The sequence below is a fragment of the Euleptes europaea genome, chromosome 10, assembly GCF_029931775.1.
Source record: "Euleptes europaea isolate rEulEur1 chromosome 10, rEulEur1.hap1, whole genome shotgun sequence".
Taxonomy (NCBI): domain Eukaryota; kingdom Metazoa; phylum Chordata; class Lepidosauria; order Squamata; family Sphaerodactylidae; genus Euleptes; species Euleptes europaea.
The window spans coordinates 19,944,014-19,959,713 of record NC_079321.1 but is presented as its reverse complement, the minus strand read 5'-3'; the positions used below and the strand labels follow the sequence as shown (position 1 = coordinate 19,959,713).

General features: G+C 46.7%; 1 protein-coding gene across 1 annotated transcript; it reads left to right on the top strand.

Moving 5' to 3' along the window:
- The first annotated feature begins 6,678 nt into the window (after positions 1-6,678).
- THSD1 (thrombospondin type 1 domain containing 1) lies at positions 6,679-15,626 on the top strand. Its single transcript, XM_056856418.1, has 4 exons — positions 6,679-6,803; positions 8,240-9,196; positions 12,657-12,821; positions 14,225-15,626. Exons 1-4 carry the CDS (start codon positions 6,737-6,739, stop codon positions 15,592-15,594), a joined length of 2,559 nt encoding a protein of 852 aa, XP_056712396.1. The 5' UTR covers positions 6,679-6,736; the 3' UTR covers positions 15,595-15,626.
- The last annotated feature ends 74 nt before the right edge of the window (positions 15,627-15,700 follow it).

Sequence of the window (15,700 nt, the reverse complement as noted above, 5' to 3'; positions counted from 1 at the left end):
ACACGTAATGTGAGGAGATAATTGCCTCTTAATTCATGTGCCTAAACTGATACACTGGGAATAGGAATGGAACTGAACTTTCCATATTTTGACAAAGGGTTTTTTCCCTGATGGAGGCTGATGGCCTAGGGAAGGAAATGTGTGCTGGTCTTGCTCTCAACTCCTTCTCATCGATCCTGGTTGGCAATTTAGAAAATAGTTAACAGTTGTATAACAACAAACCTTTGTTAATATTTCCCCAGCATCCATCGAAGTAGTAAAAGGATGCTTCTCCCCACTAAGGTAAAGGTTCCCTGTGCAAGCACCGGGTCATTCCTGACCCATGGGGTGACGGGGTGGTTTGCCAGTGCCTTCCCCAGTCATCTCCCCTTTACCCCCAGCAAGCTGGGTCCTCATTTTACCGACCTCGGAAGGATGGAAGGCTGAGTCAACCTTGAGCCGGCTATCTGGAACCGACTTCCGTCAGGATGGAACTCAGGTTGTGAGCGGAGCTTGGGACTGCGGTGCTGCAGCATACCACTCTGCAGCACAGATACTGCTATATACACCTATATGTGTGTGTGTGTGTGTAAAGTGCCTTCAAGTCGCAGTTGACTTATGGCAACCCCTTTTGGGGTTTTCATGGCAAGAGACAAACAGAGGTGGTTTGCCAGTGCCTTCCTCTGCACAGCAACCCTGGTCTTCCTTGGTGGTCTCCCATCCAAATACTAACCAGGGCTGACCCTGCTTAGCTTCTGAGATCTGATGAGATCAGGCTAGCCTGGGCCATCCAGGTCAGGGCATACACCTATATACGCACGATAATAAAATGTTAATCTGCTTTAGTGGTCACAAATGAGGAACAAAAGTTAAAACTTCGCTGAGCTTCCATTGCAAATGGGGAAGGGGTCTGAAGATAACCTAAGCCAGGATGTTCTTTCTGGTTCCTTTCATTTTTGGCCCTGCCAATCCCTCTATCCGCCACTGGCCCCAGTCCGCCACTGGGAAGCTTCATGGGTGTCCCCGCGGGATGGAGCGGCTTGCTCGGCCATTTCCCCGCTGCGCCGTCGAATTTTTTAAATTATTTTTCAAACTAAGTCACATTCAATTGTATCATTGCATTCCCTTAATAGCTCGGCCACCTCCTGAGCCTCTGGGCACCTGCTAAGGTGGGCAGGGAGAGCCACCGCCCAAAGGGCAGGGAGTCCAGCCTGTTTCCCGGGGCTGGCAGCAGGCAGGATGCGCCCCCTTCCTCCCTCCCTCCCTCCCATCCCACTCCCAAGGGCGCGCTGGCCAGCAGGGCGGGTCTGCCTTTGCGCCCCGCCTGGACAGGGAGGCGCAGCTTTACGCTCGGGCGCCGCTGCCCGGGCGGCCGGGAGCGAGTCCGGCTCCAGCCGCGAGCCTCCGCAGCAGCCCCCTGCCGGCCAGAGCCCCCGGGCTGCTGACCTGCTGGCGCTCCGGGGCTTGGGAGGGGACCCCCCTAGAAGCCCGGGCTTGCTGCGCTGCGAGCCCGGAGGCTTTGCGCCGCGAGAGGACCGCGCAGGTCGAGCCGCGCGCCGTGCCTGTCCCCCGCCGCCGCCGCCTCTTGCAAGACTTGCTGGGGAAAGGAGCCGTGCAGGGAGAGGCGCCCTGGGAACAGGTCGGTCCATCCTGCCCTGATGCGTTGCTGGAGGAGAGAAGCATGTCTTCTTCAGTAGATGTTGGGGACGTGTTCTTATGGGCCATTGATGCAGGGGAGGGTTTGCCTTGGATTTGCCGCTCTCTAGATGCACGTTTTCCCCATCCGAATTCTCAACACTCTGCACGGGGGGCTCATTTTTGAGTTGTGAGGATTTGGATGGGGGAAGTGTGCATCTAGAGAGCCGCAAATCCAAGGCAAAAATTCCCATGTATAAATAGCCTTGATGTCTTTGACTAGGATAGTGGAAAAGGGCAAGAGTCCAGTAGCACCTTAAAGACTAACCAACATATTTTCTGGTAGGGTATGAGCTTTCGTGAGCCACAGCTCACTTCTTCAGATACAGAAGTGAGCTGTGGCTCACGAAAGCTCATACCATACCAGAAAACATTCTTGTTCGTCTTTAAGGTGCTACTGGACTCTTGCCCTTTTCTACTACTGCAGACAGACTAACACGGCTACCCGCTGTGAATTTGACTAGGATGTTCGTTTTAAAAGCAGGCTCTTTGGTGCTATTCTTTGAAGGGTACACCAGCCTTTACGGGGCAATCCTATGGAGAGTTACCCCAGTCTAAGTCCACTGAAGTGTAAGGATGTGTCACTGGCCACCAAGATTAAATTCATGCCATCATATTCCCTATTACTATGTATGGGTGTGAAAGCTGGACAATGAAGAAAGCTGACAGGAAGAAAGTTGACTCTTTTGAAATGTGTTGGAGGAGAGTGTTACGGATACTGTAGACTGCCAAAAAAAAAAAATCAGTGGATTATAGATCAAATCAAGCCTGTACCTAGAAGCTAAAATGACTAAACTGAGGCTTTCGTATTTTGGTCACATTATGAGAAGACAAGAGTCACTAGAAAACACAGTCATGCTAGGAAAAGTTGAGGGCAGCAGGAAAAGAGGATATGGATTGACTCTGTAAAGGAAGCCACAGCCTTCAATTTGCAAGACCTGAGCAAGGCTGTCAAAGATAGGACATTTTGGAGGACATTGATTTATAGGGTCCCATGAGTTAGAAGCGACTTGACGCCACTTCACACGCACAAGTCCGTTGAAATTAATGGTCTTAGATTGGAGTAACTCTCTTTAAGATTGCACTGTTAATGTTCTTTGAATAACAAAGCAATCCAAAGCAGGTCTACTGGGGTCTAGTTGATGGGGAAAGAAGGCAGCATGTTATAGCCCGATCTTGGGAGATCTCGGAAGCTAGGCAGGGTCAGCCCTGGTTAGGATTTGGATGGAGGAAGACCAGGGTTGCCATGCAGAGGAAGGCAGTGGCAAACCACCTGCTAGTCTCTTGCCTTAAAAACCCCATAAGGGGTCACCATAAGTTGGCTGTGACTTGAGGGCCCTTCGCTCACACCCAGTTGATGGGGCTTTTTTCAAGGAATGTGTTTTTAGGATTGTGGCTGACCTGTACAGTGTTAGATTGACTATTTAATAGACTTGTTCTAGTTAAAATTGGAATGTTTAAAAAGTTGCCTTGGAGTAAGCTCACTGCTAATTTCTCACTTGAGGTGTTAAAACTATTTTGTGTTCTGAGTTTTGCTTTGTTATTTAAACATGCACTGGGGACTTCCTAGCTGCCATCAGCATCTCTTCCATTTACTTGTATTTATGTTAAAAGGCAGGCGATCTATCCTCAGAAAACTTATTATAGTATGAGCTTTAGTGAGTCAGTGTTAATTTCATCAGATGCATGGACTGTACCAGATACTTTCAGTACACATAGTGGAGAAAGCAGCTAAGATGAAACTTAACGGGTTTTTTAAAGTCCTTAAAAAGCGTTTTTAAATTTATACCTAAGCTGTTTTGGATGGACAGTACAATGCATCTGAGGAAGTGATCTCTAACTCACAAAAGCATATGCTTGAATACATTTTGTTAATCTGGAAGATGCTGCTGTGTGGTGGGTAGAGGAAAGTGCCATCAAGTCATAGCTGAATTATGGAGACATGTAGGGTTTTCAAGGCAAGAGACATTCGGAAGTGGTTTGCCATTGCCTGCCTCTGCAGTGTATTCAGGGAATTGCATAGATGTGAGCAGGACCTGCAAGAATACACAACTTCCCATCCATACTGCATCCAAAGGCACTTTGACTGTGATGAAGAAGAAGAGTTGGTTTTTATATGCCGACTTTCTCTACCACAGAAGGGAGAATCAAACTGGCTTACAATCACCTTCCCTTCCCCTCCCCACAACAGACACCCTGTGAGGTAGGTGGGGCTGAGAGAGTGTGACTAGCCCAAGGTCACCCAGCTGGCTTCATGGGTAGGAGCAGGGAAACAAATCCAGTTCACCAGATTAGCCTCCGCCGCTCATGTGGAGGAGTGGGGAATCAAACCCGGTTCACTAGATCAGAGTCCACAGCTCCAAACCACTGCTCTTAACCACTACACCACGCTGGCTCTCTTTCAATAAAGATTGTACCAAACCAGGTTTGGAAAAGGTAGCAGCAAAGGATTAATAAAGGACGTCATATGGATGCTCCAAAAACCAGCATTGCTGTACCGAAACCAGAACAAACCATCTGGCAACACCCATGGTTTATTTTGAGGGGCAGATTTGTTCAGATCCTTTGAATCAAATAAGCGGTAGCCAGTTCATCTCTGTTAATAGTACAGTCCTAATCAGAGTTACACTCTTCTAAGTCGATGGAAGTCAATGGTGCTTAGACAGATATAACTCTGCATAAGATTGCATTGTAAGAGTCCTTTTGCCCGCAAATAAGTATTCTGGAGGCTGATGCTGGTTTCTGCTTTTTAAAATCTCCTTCATATAGTTCTGTATTTGAGTCAAAAGTGCCGGTGCTGTTCAGAACTTGAGAGCCACCGTGGTATAGTGGTTAAGAGCAGTGGACTCTAATCTGGTGAACCAGGTTGGTCTCCTCACTCCTACACATGAAGCCAGCTGGGTGACTTTGGGCTAGTCACAGTTCTCTCCGAACTCTTTCAGCCCCACCTACTTCACAAGGTGACTGTTGTGGGGAGAGGAAGGGAAGGAGATTGTAAGCTAGTTTGATTCTCCATAAAAGGTAGAGAAAGTCGGCATACAAAAACCAACTCCTACTCCTCCTACTCCTCTTTCTTCTTACAGTCTTTGGGTGACCACAGGTTTTAAGCCCACACTACCACTTGATGATCTCAAGCTTCCATAAACTCTTTGAAAGTGTTACCTTATCTTTGTTGAGGGGAGAGATGGATCAAATGGATCAACCCCATCCACATTAGAAACCTAAATAAGTCCCTGGGACATATAATAGGTCTCTTCCCCCCACCCCCACAAACCAACTTCAGCTCCCCTTCTTAGGATAAACACACTGACCAAGGCAAACTCCCATATTGCACTGTTGCGAACTTGCAAGCAGATCTCCTGGCAAACGACTACAGGGTTGTGGTGGCTGTTTATTTCAGCACTTTCTATTGCCAGTATCACTTTTATTGTGCGGATCACATTGCAAATCTTGGCAACGCTACTGTTTTCGCCTACAGACAGCTCAGAGGTTTTCAGTAATGTCATCCCATGTAGACGTTACTCCTCTGCAGCAGCGGTAATAGCTGATTTTCCCAGAGACAGGCTCATTCTGGCTTGTTTTTCCTCTTACGTGACCCTCGTACTTCCCTTCTGAAACAATAGACTGGCCTCACTTTCCTAGGCAGAGCCAATGCAAAGCTTGTTTGCTTTGTCCTTACTTTTGGGTTCTTCGGATTCATAATAGCAAATGTGTTTGGTTTAATATTTTCATACTGCTCTCAATGTTCCTCCCCTCCTTCACAGTTTCTAAAAATACAGCCATCCTTGCCACTTCTATAGCACTTTTCTATCACTTTCACAGATAATGTCATCTCGAAGAAGCGTTCTTTTCGCACATGTACTTCTGTACAAACGGCAAAGGTAGGGCAAGGCCACATTGCAGATTTCTTATGTCTTCTACCCCTAAGGTTTGCTGTGGCTACAGGACAGAACACGCTGAAAGCTTAACACACACCCTGCACTCCATCACAAATCATAGTGTTACACTGAACTGAAGTTATTACCAGTAGGATTTTTGGGCCTGGGTTGTCAGTCTGTTATGAGCCAAGCGGTGACCAGATTTCAGGAACAAAGGGCTGTAGTAACTACCTGCACATATAAACGATCTCACACTGACTTAATAGCAGTTGGATCTGGCTGTTCCCTTGTGCCCCACCTTCTCAAGTTCTTGCACCAGTGTAAGCCCTGGGTGAGAGCCAGTATGGTGTAGTGGTTAAGGTGTCGGACTAGGATCTGGGAAACCCAGGTGTGAACCCCCACTCTGCCATGGAAACTTGCTGGGTAACCTTGGGCCAGTCACACACGCTCAGTCTCGACCCTGGCAAGTATTTGGATGGGAGACCTCCAAGGAATACCAGGGTCGCGAAGGCAGGCACTGGCAAACCACCTCTGAATGTCTCTTGCCTTGAAAACCCTACAGGGTTGCTATAAATCAGCTGGGTTGTTGATTTAATAGGCACAGGCTGAACTGTTTTCATTCTTCAGAGAACTCCCTTTATGATACTATCTGCTCCATCATATGACTGGTTTACAGTACAGATTCCCACATGATCAATCTGCAGTTGCCTCTTTTGTATATTTGTGTGAAGCCAGGACTGCTGCTTCAGCCAGCGCGGTGTAGTGGTTAAGAGTGGTGGACTCTAATCTGGAGAACCGGGTTTGATTCCTCATTCCTCCACATGAGCGGCAGACTCTAATCTGGTGAATCGGGTTGGTTTCCTCACTCCTCCATACGAAGCCAGCTGGGCGACCTTGGGCCAGTCACAGTTTTCTTCGAGCTCTCCAGCCTCACCTACCTCACAAGGTGCCTGTTGTGGGGAGAGGATTGTGATTATAAGCCGGTTTGATTCTCCTTAAAAAGTAGAGAAAGTCAGCATATAAAAACCAACTCCTCGTCGTCTTTGCTAAATTAGTTGACACTTTCTTAAGAGGCTGGGTCCGGGACGTGACTGGCGGATCTTTTTTGCAGTGGCTGGAAGAAGCACAGTGTCGTTTTTGAACCTAGAAGGGGACATGTGGAGGAAAAGGGGCAGGGAGCCCACATGATCAGAATGAGACAGGCGCTGAAAGAGTTCTCCAATCTCTTGCTAGTCGTGCTCTGTGATTATGGTGAGTACGTGGCGCAAGTGGAGGTGGGTGATGCTTCCCAAAAGATATAATGTGCAAATGGATACAACCCCCCCCCCAAATACAGATAAGCAAGGCGATGTAATCAAATCTCCATTGGCGTCACAATGGAATGACCTCTATCTGCCACATGGAGCTTCTGGAACCAACAATAAACAAATGTAAACCTGCTTTTAATGGCCTGTGTGATAACCATGATTCTGAGTTGCAGTTTCCGCAGATGCCTACAGCCAGTCTCATTAGCTGTCCGGAAAATGGCGGCATGTTTTTAGCAGTCAAAGGAGATGCCATGTTGCCAGATCCACTGTGGATCTCCACTTTTTAAAAACATTGTTAAGTAGTATCTGTGAGAGGAGGAAGGGCCAGGGGAGGGGTGTCCTCTCTCCCTGTACCAGTTTTCCTCCTGTGTCATTTTCCTGACCTCAAACACCGTCCCCACTCCAAGACTGCTAGTTGCTCCTCTGGGGAAAACATGCACGTTGTCCCCTAGAGAAAATGGATTCTTTGGAGGGTGAACTCTATGGCAATGTACTCCACTGAGGTCCCTGTCCTCCCCAGGCTCCATCCCCAAGTCTCTAGGACTTTCCAAACCTGGATCTGGCAACTCTACCCACCATGCCCCGTCAGAGGCCAGGGGGAACCTGGCAACCCTATCTGTTATGCTATTTCACAATTAAAATATGCGGGGCATCTGTCTGTTCACAGATCTTTCAGTATCTCATCTTGCTCAACCCTGAATTCACATATGTTAGTAAGGGTCTTTTTTCTTTTTTCTTTTGATGGATCTTCCATATAGTATTCCTTTAAATTATTATTTTTAACAGGTCTTGTTGATGTTTAAATTTGTTTGTATGAACTGCTATATAAAAGGAGCACTTGTAAAGAATGGTCAGCTTCACCGAGCTTGAAATGTGAAAATCACGGAAGGAGCTGATAGTGTTTGTGGCTTTTTTTTTTATTTTTCTGTTAAATGACTGCATATAACTGAAGGTTCATATATTGCATGAGTAAATTCACCTGCTGCTAAGAGAGTCACTTGTTTTCTTTTAGGACAGCCATGGAGTGAAATGTCCATTTGGGCCAAAGGTTTGATGGGGGCGTTAGATGATTGCTGCAGCTAACTGTTAGGCTGGCTGGCACAGTGGGGGGTGTTATATATTATTTGTATAGACCCTAAAGCTACTTATGCCTATGTTGTATGAGTGTTGTGTAACATGATTTAGGTTCATTGCAGAGTGGGTTTAGAAACCACCTGCACTGAGCAGAGAACTTGGCTAGTATCTATCTGATAAGACCCTTTTCACCTCTGACTCTTTACAGAGATTATGTCAAATTTCCTGAGAAACTTCCCTCCTAAATCATCTTCCTTTCTCCCCTCCACTGTACTTTAACCACATTGTCGATTTACTTCCTTGCAGTTCTCGGAGCAATGGAATATCTTCTGCTAGAACAACCAACTCATGTAGCTTTAAGCAACAGTACTATCTCACTGGAGTTCCGTCATTATTATGGTGGGAACGTGACGCTGAAAAACACGTCCATCTTGCTGCTAGAAGCAGGCACCAACCAAACCGTTGCCAAAAAAGTGCTCCCACAAAGCCAGTATGAAGATATTGTCGTATTTGAATGTTATCATTTTAAGAATGCGGGGACCTACTGGTTCAGAAGGGTCTCTGAAATCAGCAATGGCACTGATACCCAGTGGAATGAAGAGAGACTTCCTCTCAGCGTGGAGTGGCCTGAGTTTCATATTGATCTAAGGACCTCAGAGAGACTTGGGAATTCCCTTCAGCTCGGGCTGTTTACCAATGAATATTTATGTCCGATAAATAAGACGGTGATTTCTCTGGATGTAATACTGACCAGCAGCTTATATGATTTAGGAAAACTGATCTCAAATGAGACTGTAGGCCTGAGAACTCGCAAAGAACTGTCTCTTTCTAGGTCCCAGTGGGTCACGGTTGACTGCCATGTGGTTGGCCAGTCAGCCTATGTGGCAGCCTTACTGAGATCAGCGAAGTCCCATTCAGTTATTGCTTCAACAGGACCTGTAGACATTGGGCACCGATTTGGATACAAGATCATTGTGACACAAGAAACAATATGCGAGTCTTCCATTGTGGTTTCAGTCATTCCTCCTCCATGTACTTCCGCCGCGGGGCACATTGCCGTGTTCAAAGATCCTCTTGAGCCTCCGAGTCAAAAGGCACCAAGGATACAGGAAAACATCCTGAATCCAGAGGACAACCAGACAGAATTCAACTGCACTCTGTTCAACGAGGGAACAAATAAATACTGTTTTGAGTTTAGACGTTCAAGCAGAATAGATTCTCCTCCGCAAGCAAAAGAATGTGTGCTCATTCTAAGGAATATTGGTCTGTATTGCCTTTCAAAAATGCTTTATTAGAAAAGCTGATGGATTATGGCTGTCATATACCATTCATCTGTGCATTGCAGAACTTAAGAGAGCAAGCGTGGTGTTGTGGTTAAGAGTGGTGGTTTGGAGCGGTGGACTCTGATCTGGAGAACCGGGTTTGATTCCCCTCTCCTCCACAGGAGCAGCGGACGCTAATCCGGTGAAGTGGATTGGTTTCCCCATTCCGCCACATGAAGCCAGCTGGGCGACCTTGGGCTAGTCATACTCTCTCAGCCCCACCAACCTCACAGGATGTCTGTTGTGGGGAGGGGAAGGTGATTGTAAGCCTGTTTGATTCTTCCTTAAGTAGTAGCGAAAGTTGGCATATAAAAAAACAACTCTTCTCGTCTTCTTCCAATATAATTGTAATTTTACAGAACTGAACCCAGGATAGAATTCTATAAGACATTCTGGAATCTTTCTCCCTGTTTTCCGATGGTCCTGAGCTGGATGAGCACTGGTGTGCCACAGCTGGTTGGTGACGAGGGACGAGAGCAAACCTGTAACATCTTATGAGGATCCCTTCCCAAGGGATGCATCTTTACTTTGTGGGTGGGGATGGATGGAACCCTTGGAAGGTTCCGTCCTGTCTTCCTTCCTGTTGATTGTATACATGAAGCTAGTGAGTAAAGCCACATGGAGACATGACCCCAACACACGGACGACATGCAGCTTGGTCTCTCTGGTTCTGGATTTGTTACACAGCAGTTACAAACAAACAAACTAGACAAAATTAAAGTAATAATGGTCTACAAGCAGGCCAGTAGACTATGAGGTAGGGCAGCTGACAGGGCCCAAGAAGTCTGCCAGGGCCCACGGCCACTGACTCCCTTGCCCACATTCCTCCCCTGCCACCCATACAATCATAGAATCCATAAGGTTGGCAGGGACCACCAGGGTCATCTAGTCCACCCCCCTGCACAATGTAGGAAATTCACAACTACCTCCCCCACACACCCCCAGTGACCCCTACTCCATGCCCAGGAGATGGCCAAGATGCCCTCCCTCTCATCATCTGCCTAAGGTCATAGAATCAGCATTGCGGACAGATGGCCATCCAGCCTCCGCTTAAAAACCTCCTGGGAAGGAGAGCTCACCACCTCCCAAGGAAGCCTGTTCCGCTGAGGAACTGCTCTGTTAGAAAGTTCTTCCTAATGTTTAGACGGAAACTTTTTTGATTTAAACCCATTGGTTTTGGTCCGACCTTCTGGGGCAACAGAGAACAACTCGGCACCATCTTCTATACGACAGCCCTTCAACATGCCCTTCCCCATGCCACTCACAGGCATTCCTCCTATGCCACCTGTGCTCCTGGCTGAATATGCTGCCCAGTGCCGCCAGGAAAGGGTACGCAGGTGGTGCACAGTGGTGGCAGCAACCCTTCTTATGGCCGCGGAAGCCATCTTTCCAGTCACATGCTCTGCCCCACACTGTCAGTGAAAGGGGTGATGGTGAGTGGGCTTGCGAGCAGGTGGGAGAGTGGATGCCTGGGGGACATGTAGGTGGGCGGGCAGGAAGGCAAGTACAAGCAGAGGGCCTGGGGGTAGGCAGGGGAGGGGACCCTAGGTTACTCTCTGCTCGGGATGCCCCAAAACTGGAATTGCCCTGTCCACAAGTCCTTTGACCTGGTGCTGAAAGGATCTGAATTTCGATACTGCACCTGGGTTGTTGTTGTTTTTAATCTATTGATTATTTTTGAGACAAACGTGAAATGGATTAATTAAAAAGTATTGTGTTGGAGCATAGAATGCAACCTAAAGTATTTGACTGGGATTTGATATGAAGGGTTCTGGCTAATTTTTTAAAATCTTCTATAACTCCAGGAGGCAAAGGCTGGAAATTCTTGCTAATACGTCGTTGCCCACTCGTCTCTCCTAAACCCCGTATATTGGCTAGGTAGACATATGAGGGAAGAAACATTGCCACCAAGCAGCCCCAGACTGCTAGGTGGAGGGTCATCTCACTCAAGACCCCACTTGCAGACACTGGCCACTGCACGAGAGGAGGGCAAGGAATGGATTCAGAGAGTCACTAGGCCACAAATCTGGAGAAGGAAGGACCGATCCATAATGTCACTGGCAGCAGAGGACTCTGGAGACAAAGTCCAACATGAATGGACAGTCTGGCAGACAGTCCATTCATGTTGGACTTTGTCTCCAGAGTCCTCTGCTGCCAGTGACATTATGGATCGGTCCTTCCTTCTCCAGATTTGTGGCCTAGTGACTCTCTAAATCAATTCCTTGCCCTTCTCTCGTGTAGTGGCCAGTGTCTGTTTTTCCTTCTAACTTATTTGTCTGATGGAGTCTTTGGATAACTATATTTCTGAAAATTATGACTATCAGTACACCAGCGTGGTGTAGTGGTTAAAAGCAGTGGTTTGGAGTGGTGGAGTGGAGTCGGATCTGGAGAGCCAGGTTTCATTTCCCCACTCCTCGACATGAGCGGCAGAGGCTAATCGGGTGAACTGGATTTGTTTCCCCACTCACTCTGCTGAGTGACCTTGGGCTAGTCACAGTCTCTCAGCCCCACCTACCTCACAGGGTGTCTGTTGTGGGGAAGGGAAGGTGACTGTAAGCCGCTTTGATTCTTCTTTAAGTGGTAGAGGAAGTCAGCATATAAAAACCAACTCCTCCTCCTTCTTACTTGCTTATGCATCTGATGGAGTCATTGGATAGCTATATTTTCCATAAGAGATCTGAAAATTATGACTATCAGTACACATGTGAAGCTGCCTTATGCTGAGTCAGAGCATTGGTCCGTATTGTCTACTCTGACTGGCAACAGTTCTCCAGGATCTCAGTGTAAAGCAGTGGATTAATTTCTATTGTAATCCTCGTTGAAGATGGATTTAACCTATTCTTAGTTAGTGGGGTGGATTTAAGCCTCCAAGGAGCCTTCCACCAACAGAAGAGCCATGTAAGTTTCAGGAAGGCTCCTTATGCTGGAGAAAGGCTTCAGGCTTTACTCAGTGGAGTGAGAGGATATTTGTTTGTTTGTTTGTTTGTTTTTCCCATTTATAGCCTGCCCTCATTCCCAGCAAGCCAGGCTCAGGGCGGGTAATAACCATTAAAATACATAAAACCATCAAACCGCAATCAAACCTCAACAACATCAATAAAACCTCAACAAAACCTCATAACACAATCATAAGAAGGTGGCCTTAAAATTTCCCAGGTGCCACCGTGTGACAGGATTTCAGCAGGACAACCCCCCACAGATGTCAAAAGTGAGGGGGAGGCCAGTAATGGTGGATCCACTCATGGCTGTCCTCAGTTATAGGCCTGGCGGAATAGTTCCGTTTTACAGGCCCTGCGAAACTCCTTTAGATCCCACAGGAGTAGAATCCACCCTACTATATTTATATATATATTTTAAGGAATGAGTTTCCCTTAAGTAATACAACTTTAATCTATCCACAGGACACTGGAGTCTTTGGCAGGCCTGGAGTCCGTGTAGTGTGACCTGTGGAGACGGTGTCCGTGAGCGTAATCGCGAGTGTCTCGCCTCATTCCCAGTCCTGTTAAAACAAGGTTGCAATGGGATGCATCAGGAGATTTCTCCATGCTCTTTGGAGGAATGCTCTAGTACGTAAGCTTGAGGCTGGGAAGACATTCTTGTTCGTGACATCTTCCTTGCCTAGCCATGCGAGTTCTCTCTGTCCTGGACCATATTGTTTGTGTGAAGCAGGCAGAAGGAAGTGAAAGATGGAGCCCAAATGTTGGCAATATCTAACAACACATGTTTTTATATGGGGGGGGCATGACATTTAGGAATGGATGCCTCTCTAATTAAGATGTATATTCAGAAACCATCCAAACCTGGTTGACTGCATTTTACTTCAGTGCTCTATCACTAAAGATTAGTGTCCTTAAAATATATGGATAAAATAAGGGTCCTCAGATGGGCATGTGTTAAGAGTAACATAAGTAGTCCTTAAAATCAGACCAATAGATTTGCGACCCTGGTACCTGGATTGCAACTTTATATTTTGGTTTAGTTGTTGGTTTGTCCAGGACAAAATCTGCCCTGTTTCCTTAATTGCCTAATGAAGGAATGACTCTGCCCTACAAGGCGAATGCCCTGCCCCTTCAGCCTTGATTATTTACCCTTCCCTTCCAAATTGAATCCGTTCAACTCTCTCCAGGCAACTGAGATTTTTATTCCTGTTTTTCTGCCCTGGAGAAGGGGGGGGGGGTTAATTCTTGCTGCTTTTGAGCAAGCTCACCACCATTCAAGTGTGATGTACACTGAAAGCTGCAAGATTGTCCAGCCACTTTGTCCAAAGTGGTTGACCCACCCACCCTGTTTGTTAAGGTTCATAGGAAGAGATGCTGCACTGGTTCAATCCAGGAGAGGAATGTGATGTACCCTGCCGCTTCATAATATTCCACATCTAGCAGGATAGGAGAGGGAAGGTGGAATGGAATAGCCTGATCTCGTCAGATCTCAGAAGCTAAGCAGGGCTGGTACTTGGAAGGGAGATCTCCAAGGAAGGCTCTGCAGGGGAAGGTGCTGGCAAAACCACCTCTGCTTCTCACTTGCCTCGAAAGCTCCTTGCTGGGGTCACCCTAAGTCAGCTGTAACTTGACAGCACTTTACACACAAGGATAGGATATAAGGCATCTAGCTTACTAGAACCAGGGACACATTTCTAGCTTTCTCCTCTTATTTATACCAAAAAAAAAAAATTGGAAGTTAAGGTCAAGTGAGGCAAAGTAACTCCTTCAAAGTGACTTGGTAAGCGAATGCATGCAGTGAGTATTCCCTGCACAGCCTGGGTTATCATTGTATTGCTTAAGTGGGATTGTTCCTTCCGCATGGCATGGCATGGCATCTCATGTTATCCACCAAGAAAACCCAGAAGTAGCTGATTTTCACTTGATGCCTGTCTCTTGACAATTTACTGCTAATAGGCGTCACATTTCTTAATTGAAAAAAATATCTTGTTAATCTGTAGATACCCAATGAAGTTTTCTCTTTGTTTCAGCCACAAAGTCTACACCAATCAGTACTCTGCATCCTGAAGGAAGCCAGGGGGGCAGTAATAACCTGGTAACTGTTACTGGCATATCTCTGTGCTTATCTATCATCTTTGCAACCATCCTTATCACTTTATGGAGGAAGCTTTGTAAGGCCCAGAAGTGTAGCACCCCTGTGCGCTGTGACTCAGCCCACTCACCCGGCTTTCGGAAGAATTCTGATGAGGAGAATATCTGCCAAGAGAGACGGCAGCGAGAGAGCTTTTCTGAGGGAGGAGAAGCCCCGTGTTCAGAATCTCTTGAGATACCTTTGAATTTCAGGAGAAGCTGCCATTTTGCTCAAGCAGAAGAACAAGGAGGAGAAGTTTCTGGTACTGAGAGCTTTCAGGCCAATGCTCAAAAAATAATCCCCCCAATTTTCAGCTATCGCCTTGCTCAGCGGCAGTTGAAAGAAATGAAGAAGAAGGGTCTCACGGAAACAACCAAGGTTTATCATGTTTCCCAGAACCCTCTGACTGACACCATGAGCACAGAAAACCAAGAGGCAATGGCGACGGCAAACAAGTTTAGAATCAAGTCTCCTTTTCTGGAGCAGCCACCCAACCATCTCAATGTATCTGGGGAAAGGCCATGTTCTAGGGCAGATTTTACACTTCCTCAGGCCAATCCCATCCTGAGCCCCAGCCAGACCTTAATTCGTCAGCTGAGATATCAAGACAGAGGAGAGCAGCCAGGAATGGGCTATCCAAGATGCTCACAGTTCCGACGGACAGCTAGTTTTCACGAAACAAGGAAAGCCAAGCCATTCAGAAAGAGAAGCATGTCCACCCTTCCACCACGTCAGACTCCACTCTACCCTTGCCGAGCCAGAACAAGGGACCACGTTCCAGAAGAACAACATCAGCTTAAATCTAAAGACATCGAGAATATAGAAGAGCTCCGCCTGTATCACAGCACTGCTTCAACTAATGAACCCTTGACCTATGAGACACAGATTCCCCACAAATGGGAACCTCCTGGGAAGAAAACAGATCTGGTCAGTAGTCGTCAAACTGCTTCCCAGGTATTATGTGTTGAAAGACCAGAGCAGAAGAGAAACAAAAAGGTCCCCTTTCAGAACCACAGGGATATTTGGAGGAAAGAAACTCCCACATTGGCCATCAGAGAGAACCAACAGAGAGCGAAAACTCTTAGCCCTACCCAGTATAGAAAGAGCAAATGCCAGAGCTTCCCATCAGATCCCAAATACCACTTTTATGACAATACTTCTTTTGGTCTCACTGAATCAGAACTGCAAATCATTGATCTGCCTGGATATTTTGGCTCAAATGAAGAAGGTGAAACGAGTACTCTAAGCATGGAAAAACTGGTGCTCTGAATGTCATTCCAGAGACACAGAAGAAACTGTGGGATGATGCAAAATATGGCAAATGACTTTAAAAATAATACAACCATGGGATTCAATTTCCATCTCCGTAGCAAAA

Excerpts from the sequence above, each read along its gene's own strand:
- THSD1 (XM_056856418.1), top strand. The coding sequence starts at position 6,737 with ATGATCAGAATGAGACAGGCGCTGAAAGAGTTCTCCAATCTCTTGCTA. Across the intron at positions 6,804-8,239 it reads AGTCGTGCTCTGTGATTATG|TTCTCGGAGCAATGGAATAT; the intron begins GTGAGTACGTGG and ends ACTTCCTTGCAG. Across the intron at positions 12,822-14,224 it reads CTCTTTGGAGGAATGCTCTA|CCACAAAGTCTACACCAATC; the intron begins GTACGTAAGCTT and ends TCTTTGTTTCAG.